Genomic DNA, 11,591 nt, shown 5'->3' on the forward strand with positions numbered 1-11,591 from the left:
TGTAAGTGCAGTGAAGTTTAACCATCTCATGTTCAGAAGCAGTTTGAATTCTTTTTGGCTGATTAACAGAATCTTGTGCATTGCACTCTGTCAGGAAATATAAAAATGTAAAGAAAGAATTCATTTTCATATATATTCTTATGTTAGGATAATATAAATGTGTTACATTTAACATTTAAATTACTTACCCAGAACTGCAGCCATTAGAAGTAAATTCCTCACCCAGATCAACATAGTTTATGCACAGCAGGCAATATTACTCTGAACTTTACAAGCACACAGTTGTTTGTAGACATTACACACATACAGCAGGAACTTCAATTAGTAGGTTACCACAGCATCTTAGATTATGCCACACAGTGGCCAACTTTTGAAATTACATATAATTTTAAATAATACTTATATGTAAAAAAAGTCCTGTGTTGCTTTTCGCCATATTTAATGTATGTGACTTTGATTTGCCGAGGACTAGATTTGAGACAATACTCTGTGTGTCAGTGAGAAAACAAGCTCTGAAGTCACTGCCAAAGCCATGAAAATAAAACCCCACAAGACTGAGCGATAATATCAAATAGACTGGATGCTGCTGGACAGTCAACAGAGTATTTAGTGTATTGGGTGTTTTTCTTCCATCACATTTTGAATGTTATTTTGGCTTTACTCACAACAGCATACCATCACTTTAAACAATATCTCTGCCTCAGTGTTAACCATAAATTATATGTTATACAATTGTTCATTTTGGAAGACAATTCTACTTCACATAGCCTTACAGGGAAGTTGTGGCCTAATAGTTAGAGAGTTTGACTCCTAACCCTAAGGTTGTGGGTTAGAGACTCAGGCCGGCAATACCACAACTTAGGAGCCCTTGAGCAAGGCACCAAACCCCCAACTCCTCCCTGGGCGCTGCAGCATAAATGGCTGGCCACTGCTCTGGGTGTGTGTTCTGTGCGTGTGTGTGTGTGTGTGTGTTCACTGCTGTGTGTGTGCACTTTGGATGGGTTAAATGCAGAGCATGAACTCTGAGTATGGGTCACTATACTTGGCTGAATGTTCATGTCACTCACTCACTTAAATCAAGAAAACACTGTTATTAAATTATATTGAAATCAGTCAATGGAATGAAATCATGCAAGCAATATAATAATACTTGCATGATCACTACTGTTTATGTTAGTTAATTGACTCTGTCATTATGAATTTATTAAAAGTGTTTTTTAAATATCAACATTTATTTTAAATAAACAGTCACATGAATGATACCTGGGAAAATGTTAAAAAATAATTCTGAAGATTCTCTTATACATTTATGACTTATAACAAAAACCTAATTCAGTCTTACACAGGTGTGACCACATATTTTATTACATTGGGGGCTTGATAAATTTTGGTTTTGATTGTGGTTTCACTAGATAATTTCAAAGTGAAAAGATCTTCAGGTTTTTGTATGACATGTCTCATATTTTGTATCACTGGGGTATTACTCTTAAAGCACAATAATATAGAGCTGAATCTGACAGACGTACATCAGTGATAGTGAGTTCAGTGGATGTACGTGATGCAGTCGACTGAAACCGATTATCAGAGGTGTGTTTATCAGAGCTACGCGATCGTGCACCTTTGAGCAATAAATATTGTGGTTCTCTGTTGGGATACTGTCTGTACCAGTAAAGCCAAACATTTTCACTACTTGTAGTATATGAGCAGCTCAGCTTGACAGTTTCTGTTTCTTGAGAGTTTTGTTCTGTCCCTTTATCTGGATCAATGCTGTCTCCAGCCACTAAACCTGTCAGCATAAAACACAAATAATCAGATTTGTATTTGTGAAAGCAATGTTGACAAAAATACTATTGAAAACACATTCCACAACACTTTTACAAAAAATAAAATAAAAAAATAAAATAAAATAAAACGAACTGAAATTATTAATTTACAGATTTTCATTAATTGTTCAGTAAATAATGTACAGTACATGTTCCCACGATGAGAATCAGTATGAAGCATCTGTCCATGTTCAATCAGATCAGTTCAGTTCTCTGTTGAGGCTCTCAGTGCTCTGAGCTGTAAGTCATTGCAGATCAGTCACAAACACACACAGGAACTTCCTCCTCTCTGAACTTCCTGCTGCTGTACACTTTCATCAATAGGTTGTTGAATACTGTATAATATATTTATTTGTATTTAATTGTTAATTAAATTGATAATTACACTTTTTATAATAGAACTCTGTGTATTAAATGAGCATTCAAAAGCAAAGGCAACATTTGATATTCTAAACAAGAGAAGCACATTCTAGATTGCAATTCAGTGTTTTGTATGTGGTTTGACTTGAGTTTTCTCACTGTGGGCCTCAGAGCACAGTAGTACACAGCAGAGTCAGAAACACGCAGACTCTTGATTATCAGTGGAACTGAATCTGATGACACTTCAGAGTGAAATCTCTCATGAAACTCTCTACATCTCTACATCTCATGATGTATCTAGGAAGGTCATTTGCTCTCTGGATGTACCAGAAGAGGTATGGTTGTGCTGAAGTTGTCGTATATGTACAATCTAATGTCACTGATTTTCCTCCAGCTGCAGTCACATGTTTGTCTGACTGATCAACTTTGTCTTCTGATCTGCACTCTGTAAGGATTATTTGAATAAGAATATTTGATGTAGATATGATTTTTGCACTGTGCTCTGTGTGTTACTGATGCTTTCTGCTGTTCAAGACATTCAGGAACTTCCTGACCTCTTTGTGAAACCAGTGAAGGCCCATCGTTATCTTGTTTGAAATAATTAACAAAAAATGATGGTGTAATGTGTGATAAATATTTCCGACAATAGTTCAGCTCAGTTTTATCATGTGAATCATTTTACCCAAGGAAATTTTTGAGGAATTATTCTGAAAGTTTTTATTATTATTATTACTATATATAAAAGTGTTCATCTCTTTGTCCTCTTGAAAATATACAAATGTTGTAGAAGTATTAAAAAATAACATCCATTACTTCAGTTCCTAATGAGAGTTTGAGAACACTGCTGCCTTGTATGTAAACTATTTGTATGAATCTAATGTAATTAACAATATTATGATGCTAATCATAATTGGGGGGGGGGGGGTTGACCTATTGATTCCCTTTACATATGAAGGTTTCACAGCTAGAGTTTACCATTTCTCTGTCAGTCTTTGTATTTGTGTCTCTTTCCAATTTGTCTTTCACTGTGCAAGTTGGGAAATAGTTTGGGCACAGTATCATTGTTTCCAGTCACTGTGGGCTGCAGGGAAAAGTAGTACAGAGCAGAGTCTGATACAGCAGCAGAGGAGATCTTCAAAATCACATGGTTTTGTTCACTGACTGTTTGAGATTTTGATAGAGAGTCTTGAATTTATGTTAGATTCTGTGTCTCGTTTGTACCATAAAAGGTGAGTACAAGAAGTTCAGGTTTTGATGTTCCATTCTGACAACAGTAGAAATAATATATTATTACCAATATTATTAATATATTATGATCATTAGATCATGTCAGATCCTTCATGTCACTCCCTCCATTTTATAAAAAAAAAAATCCCTGCTGTCCGATACAAATCTCATTTTACATCTCATCTCATTACATCTTACAATCATCTAATTTTTCTCATATTTTTTACATTTGATGAATCTGAACGATTGTTATTTGTTATTTAAAAAATAGGTAAATAATTTTTACATCCTAAATATGATATCTAACCCATAATATATTGTTATTTTTAAATAATAAAACATGGTAAAGCCTTGGTGAAAAATCTGAATTTAAAGACTGCCTCCATTTCACGAGTCTGAAATGTAACCACAGATTTTTGAATCTGAAAATCTATAACATTCAAAGTAATTTATTATTTTTCTTTGAAATGTAAAATCATGTATATATTTTCATGTATAAGTGATAAAGAGAAAACACACCTTTGCTTACCTGAGAATGCTTTTCATGTCACATGCATTTGCAGCATTAAGAGTTTTTGCAGATTGCATGGAAAGAAAGTTAAAGATAATTCTGTTTTGATAATTCTGCCATATCAATCATCACACAAGTCTGTTTATCATTAAATGCCCTTTATGTGTGTCGTGGCTCCACAGCTCATGAATGAATGACTAAAAGAGGGACACGCTTTAAATTATGTCTTTCAGTCTGTCCATCTGCCATCAGTGGTTCAACCATAACGGTCACGGTGAAATGGAGGACAGGAGGAAAATGTAAGTAAATTATGTTTATTGAAGGAAGGTTATGGTGAGTGGATGTAGGAGAGTGACGCAGGGACCTCGACGGCAGCACAGACAGGTGAGTGGGTGTCTTGAGTGCGTTGGTGGAGGTGGTGATGGTGATAGATCCATGGATGATGGCGGTAATCCAGAGGTGACCGAACAGGAAACTGAGCATAGGCAGGAACGCTGAAAGACGAACAGACATGAACCACGAGGACCTCAAGAGACGAAAAGACAGAAAGACGAAAGAAGAGGCATTAAGTAAGAGGCATTAAGTAGCCTATAGGAATGAACTGCAGCTGCTGCTGATCAGCGCCAACACCCACATGAAACAATCAACATGACATAACATGAACGCAGCAGGTGCATTCATGAACCGTGACAACAACGTTATGAAGTGACGAGAATACTTTTTGTATTCAAAGAAAACAAAAATAACACATTTATTCAACAATTAATCCTTTGTGTCTCTCCACGTCAACGGAAAAAAAATAAATTGGCCAATGGCGGATATGTTTTTTTAGAAATGCAAATGTCCTTATAGACGCTTTTAGAACATTGGACCTATTTATAGCTGTTTTTATGTTTTTTCCCCTCTTATAGGGCCACCAAGTGGCCAAGCTTTTTGTGAAGCGAGTGTGGTGAAGAAACTTCATTCTGTTCAAAGAGTTATAGCCATTTTAGTGAAAGTGACCCCTTGCCTTTCAAACATTTTGGCATCCCTTTATGACGGTGAGATAAAATCTTTACTCTCACTGAATATTTCTGCAATGGTTTGGTTCCGATCGGGCGAAAAACCTGGGACCAGTTTTCAAAAGAATGTTTTTCAAAAAAAAAACAAATACCTGAAAATTTGTGTGAATGAACCAAGGATTCCAACATCATAAGACACTGGTGTCCAACGGTTTAGGAGTTATGAGCGCATTTTTAGTTTTGATCAATGTAGCGTTCCCATCAGGCCGATTGGGGTGAGTTTCACTGACATGATGGTGTGAGTACCTCCATCCCTCCAAGTTTCGAGTCTCTATGGCTTAAAGGATTAGTTCGCCCAAAAATTTAAACTTGTCCATGTTTTACTCACCTCGAAGCATCCTAGGTGCATGTGACTTTCTTCTTTCATACGAATCCAGCCATAGTTATATTACATTTATGCATTTAGTAGATGCTTTTATCCAAAGCAACTTACAGTGCATTCAGGCTATACAATTATAATTTTTTTTTTGATCATTATGTGTGTTCCCCTGGGAATAGAACCCACTGTCTTTTGTGCTGTTAACACAATGCTCTACCACTGAACCACAACATTAAATAATATTAAAAATTGTTCTTGCTCTTCCAAGCCTTTCAATGGGTTAAGGAGGTGTTAGTTGTCAACAGTCCAGAAAACTTGAAATAAAGTATGCGCATCTGTAATAAAACATCCCTCACACATCTGCTGACTGTGGGATGTGAAAGACATGCATACACCTAATGTAGGAGTAAAACATTAATTTAATTTCATTTTTGGGTGAACTAGCCCTTTAACATTTGGTCTGCCCGATTAGTTTTATGTGGAGATTGCTGATCCTTGGCCATTCTGACGTTTACAATAGAACCCCTTGAACCCCTAATAAAGTGTTCTTCTCAGAGACAAAAATGTAAATATTTGTTAAAGTCTCAAAGTTTTTGTCATGCTGAATTAGTAAAGAACTTCCCAAACTGCTAAAAAGTACACAGTTCCCGAGAATGTTATTATATCTCACAATTTATAAAGACACTTTGGGTGAAAGCATCTGCTAAATTAATACATGTAAAATTACTGTAATAACAAAGCCTGTGACTTTAAAGAGATTTTCACATGCTTTGAGTCATATACAATGTATGTGGCTTTAATTTATGGAGGACTAGATTTAAGTATGACAATATCCTGTGTGTCAGTGGGAGAACAAGCTCCAAAGTCACTGACAAAGCCATAAAAATAAACCTACAAGACTGAGTGATAATATTAAATAGAATAGACTGGATGCTGTTGGAGAGTCAACACAGCAATGAACTCAATGGGTATGGTGCTGAAAGACACGGTTTGAAGAAGCACAAAGAAAATATTAATATTAAAACAGAATGATATATCAGCACCCATTAAACAAATCAGCCTCCCTCTAATTGCTCCCTGTTTTTTAACTTGCATGACAAACAATTAAGATGTTATATTAAGAATATATTTGTGCATAAAAGGAACCACATAGGCTGTGATATCTTAACAAATTGTCAATACTTCTTGGAATTTTTTTAACAGGCCTGATTCAGCCTCTCACAGCTGTGACCACATATTGTATTACATTCAGGGCTGGATAGATTGTGGTTTTGATTGTGGTTTTTCACTAGAATAAAAAGATCTTCAGGTTTTTGTACGACATTCTTCATGTTTTGTATCACTGGGCTACTACTCTTAGAGCACAATAATAGAGAGCTGAATCTGACAGACGTACATCAGTGATAGTGAGTTCAGTGGATCTACGTGCTGCAGTCGACTGAAATCGATTATCAGAGGTGTGTTCGTAATCATCTGCTGACCGTGCATTTTTGAGTAATAAATACACAGGTTCTCTGTTGGGATACTGTCTGTACCAGTAAAGCCGTACATATTCACTACTTGTACTATAAGAGCAGCTCAGCTTGACAGTTTCTCTTTCTTCAGAGTTTTTGTCTGTTCCTTTATCTGGATCAAGGCTGTCTCCAGCCACTAAACCTGTCAACAAAAAGCAAATTAACTGATTTTTGATTTGTGAAGGTTGATTACATTTATATTGCTTACACATTTTGCAGCATATCTTACAAAAATGCAAATGACTAAAATAATACCAAAAATACCTGTTCCCACGATGAGGATCAGTATGAAGCATCTGTCCATGTTCAATCAGATCAGTTCAGTTCTCTGTTGAGGCTCTCAGTGCTCTGAGCTGTAAGTCACTGCAGATCAGTCACAAACACACACAGGAACTTCCTCCTCTCTGAACTTCCTGCTGCTGTACACTTTCATCAATAGGTTGTTGAATACTGTATAATATATTTATTTGTATTTAATTGTTAATTAAATTGATAATTACACTTTTTATAACAGAACTCTGTGTATTAAATGAGTATTCAAAAGCAAAGGCAACATTTTATATTCTAAACAAGAGAAGCACATGCTAATTTCTTGATTGCAATTCAGTGTTTTGTATGTGGTTTGACTTGAGTTTTCTCACTGTGGGCCTCAGAGCACAGTAGTACACAGCAGAGTCAGACACACGCAGACTCTTGATCGTCAATGGAACTGAATCTGATGACACTTCAGAGTGAAATCTCTCATGAAACTCAGTGCCATTTTCTCCAGTTCCAAACGTTTCTCTCCTCAGGATGTATCTAGGAAGGTCATTTGCTCTCTGGATGTACCAGAAGAGGTATGGTTTGCTGAAGTTGTCGTATATGTACAATCAAATGTCACTGATTTTCCTCCAGCTGCAGTCACATGTTTGTCTGACTGATCAATTTTGTCTTCTGATCTGCACTCTGTAAGGATTATTTGAATAAGAATATTTGATGTAGATATGATTTTTGGTGTATAAAGTCTATATCAACAAACAATCTATTTAATGTTTATCAAACTGCATACCAAGACTGAATAGTGCAAATAGAAATATAATCCTCATCCACCTCATTATCTGTTTCAAATTGACAATGAAGTCAAAATAAATTCTTTATTAAGACAGATTTTCTTTCATAATATGATAGGACTCTGAGAAGGAGCTTATGAAAACTTTGAATTCTGTTAGTGATAGTGAGCGATATTGCCCTCTTTGCAAGCGTTACACACATGAAATAAAGTCACATAATGTTAAATGTGTTAGCCATAAAACAACAGAAAGTACATGTATTACTTTTTATTTTAAGTGTTGTACTGTTCTTTGAAATTGTACCTTATTGAAAAGCTTCGTTTTCTTTTTTATTCTTTTTATAAAACATTTCTTCTCTCAACTTTACACAGGTGTTTCCAGTTATTATCTCACATTGAGGTTTTGATATGGTTTTCATAATAACAGCTTCAGAGTGAAGATGGCTTGTAGTTTTTGTACGACTTGTTTCATGTTTTGTATCACTGGGTTTCAACTCTTAAAGCGCAGTAATAGAGAGCTGAATCTGACACAGACACACTACTAATAATAAGTTCAGTGAAAATGCGAGAAGTGCTTGAGTGGAATCGAGGATCAGAGATTTGCCTTGCTATGCTTGACCGAGCACCTTGATGTAATAAATATTGAGGTTCTACTCTGTGATATTGTCTGTACCAGTAAAGACGTACATTTTCACTGTCTGAATCATATGAGCAGCTCAGCATTACAAACTCTCCTTCTGTTTTGATCATATTGGTCCTACTGTTTGGATCAATTTTGTCCACAGCTGTCACATCTGCAAACATAAAGCACAATATAAACTCATTGGTTCTCATGTTAAACATTCTAAAAAGTTACTCTGCAATTGTTTTGAAAAGGGATACCACCATGGGATTTAAAGCTGTTGCTAAAAGATCTGAAGTAATCGTGAATGCCACACCTGATGCCATAATGAAAAGCAGCAGCATGTATTTGTTCATGGTGAGTATGATCAGATCAGTTGTGTGTTGATTCTCTCAGTGCACTGTGCTCTGTGTGTTACTGATGCTTTCTGCTGTTCAAGACATTCAGGAACTTCCTGACCTCTTTGTGAAACCAGTGAAGGCCCATCGTTCTCTTGTTTGAAATAATTACCAAAAAATGATGGTGTAATCTGTGATAAATATTTCCGACAATAGCAACAAGATTTGTATTTCTATATTTTATTTTGTAGGGTGACCCAAAAATAACTTTCATGTCAATTTTATCATGTGAATCATTTTGCCCAAGGACATTTTAGAATAATTATTCTGAAAGTTTTTATTACTATTATTATTATTACTATAAATAAATGTGTTCATCTCTTTGTCCTCATGAAAATATACAAATGTTGTAGAAGTATTAAAAAATAACATCCATCACTTCAGTTCCTAATGAGAGTTTGAGAACACAGCTGCCTTGTATGTAAACCATTTGTATGAATCTAATGTAATTAACAATATTATGATGCTAATCATAATTGGGGGGGGGGAGGTTGACCTATTGATTCCTTTTACATATGAAGGTTTCACAGCTAGAGTTTACCATTTCTCTGTCAGTCTTTGTTTTTCTGTCTCTTTCTAATTTTTCTTTCACTGTTTTCCAATTACACTTATTAATGTGAGAAAAAAATTGATGTTAAAAATGCATAGATAGATCTCATTTTATATCTCATCTCATTACTTCTTTTTATATACATCTAATTTTTCTAATATTTTTTTGCATTTGATAAATCTGAACGCTGTTATTTAAAAAAAAATACACATTTGTTCTGAATATCATTAGTTGTATTAAATTAAATTTTAGTTTTCCAAACAGGTCATTATATTTTTTCTTCCCCAATATGATATCTTACCCATATAATAGTGTTATTTTTAGTTGAAACGCATGACTCCATTTCACGTGTTTGTAGTTCAACCACAGAATTTTGAGTTTGATATTTAATGAAAATTGATAACATTCAAGGTAATTTATTGTTTTTCTTTGAAATGTAAAATCTATTTTCATGTATGTGATAAAGAGAAAGCACACCTTTGCTTACCTGAGAATGCTTTTCATGTCACATAAATGCATTTGCAGCATTAAGAGTTTTTGAAGGTTGCATGGAAATAAAGTTAAAGACAAAGCTGATATTGACTGAGCTGGATGTGCATAATTAACCCTTTAATAGCATGTGTATTATTATTTTATTTTATGTTATCAATGAACAACCGGTTAAGATAATCCATTTTCAAAGTTGTAATATGTATATATTAAATAATACACTGTAATGTGTTAATATTAAATGTAAAATTTTCAAATGAAAAGGGCAACATGATCATTTTATATAGTATAAAGTAGGCCTTTTTTATAAAGTAGGCCTGTGCGATCATATGAGCGGATAGACCACCCCAAAATGAAAATGTTGTCATTAATCACTTACCCACATGTCATTCCATATGATCGCATAGGCCTACTTTATAAAATGATCATGTTGCCCTTTTCATTTGAAAATTTTACATTTAATATAAACACATTACACACTCAGGGTACACACTCAGCACCCATTAAACAAACCAGCCTCTCTCTAATTGCTCCAATTTTTTTTTACTTCATGACAAGCTATTAAGACGTTCTATTAAGAATTTATTTGTGCATAAAAGGAACCACATACGTTGTGATATCTTAACAAATTGTCAATACTTCTTGGAATTTTTTTAACAGGCCTGATTCAGACTCTCACAGCTGTGACCGCATATTTTATTACATTCAGTGCTTGATAGATTTGGGTTTTGATTGTGGTTTTCACTAGAATTTTCAAAGTGAAAAGAGCTTCAGGTTTTTGTATGACATGTCTCATGTTTTGTATCACTGGGCTACTACTCTTAGAGCACAATAATAGAGAGCTGAATCTGACAGACGTACATCAGTGATAGTGAGTTCAGTGGATGTACGTGATGCAGTCAGCTGAAACCGATTATCAGAGGTGTGTTCGTAATCAACTGCTGACCGTGCATTTTTGAGTAATAAATACTCGGGTTCTCTGTTGGGATACTGTCTGTACCAGTAAAGCCAAATATATTCACTACTTGTAGTATATGAGCAGCTCAGCTTGACAGTTTCTCTTTCTTCAGTGTTTTTGTCTGTTCCTTTATCTGGATCAAGGCTGTCTCCAGCCACCAAACCTGTCAACAAAAAGCACATGAACTGATTTTTGATTTGTGAAAGTTGATTAAATTTATATTGCTTACACATTTTGCAGCATATCTTACAAAAATACAAGTGACTAAAATAATACAAATAATACCTGTTCCCACGATGAGAATCAGTATGAAGCATCTGTCCATGTTCAATCAGATCAGTTCAGTTCTCTGTTGAGGCTCTCAGTGCTCTGAGCTGTAAGTCACTGCAGATCAGTCACAAACACACACAGGAACTTCCTCGTCTCTGAACTTCCTGCTGCTGTACACTTTCATAATAGTGGGGCAAAAGGTGTCATATTTATCCTATGAGCATGAAAATATTAACTAATAAAAATAAGGAGAATAAGTAACTTTTATTTATAGGGTTATGTGTCTATGCATATTTTCAATATAATTTGGGTTTGAACACTGCCATCCTGTGGCATACATGAACCTGCACTTGTTATTGCACATGAAAATGATTTAAGATGCTTTATTGTTTCTTACAGTTGGCCGTTTCCTAAATTAGTGCTATTAAAGGGCAGGTTCAT

General features: G+C 35.0%; 2 gene segments (V, D, J or C); both read right to left on the reverse strand.

Annotated features, from left to right (window-relative positions):
- Positions 1-1,392: 1,392 nt before the first annotated feature.
- Positions 1,393-11,390, reverse strand: LOC128031344 (T cell receptor alpha variable 18-like). The segment is given in 2 exon segments: positions 1,393-1,786; positions 11,166-11,390. Coding segments are annotated over 2 exon segments (357 nt in total).
- Positions 5,936-7,369, reverse strand: LOC128031352 (T cell receptor alpha variable 38-2/delta variable 8-like). The segment is given in 2 exon segments: positions 5,936-6,957; positions 7,080-7,369. Coding segments are annotated over 2 exon segments (357 nt in total).
- Positions 11,391-11,591: the final 201 nt, after the last annotated feature.

The sequence above is a fragment of the Carassius gibelio genome, chromosome A2 (assembly GCF_023724105.1).
Source record: "Carassius gibelio isolate Cgi1373 ecotype wild population from Czech Republic chromosome A2, carGib1.2-hapl.c, whole genome shotgun sequence".
In the NCBI taxonomy this organism is placed as follows: domain Eukaryota; kingdom Metazoa; phylum Chordata; class Actinopteri; order Cypriniformes; family Cyprinidae; genus Carassius; species Carassius gibelio.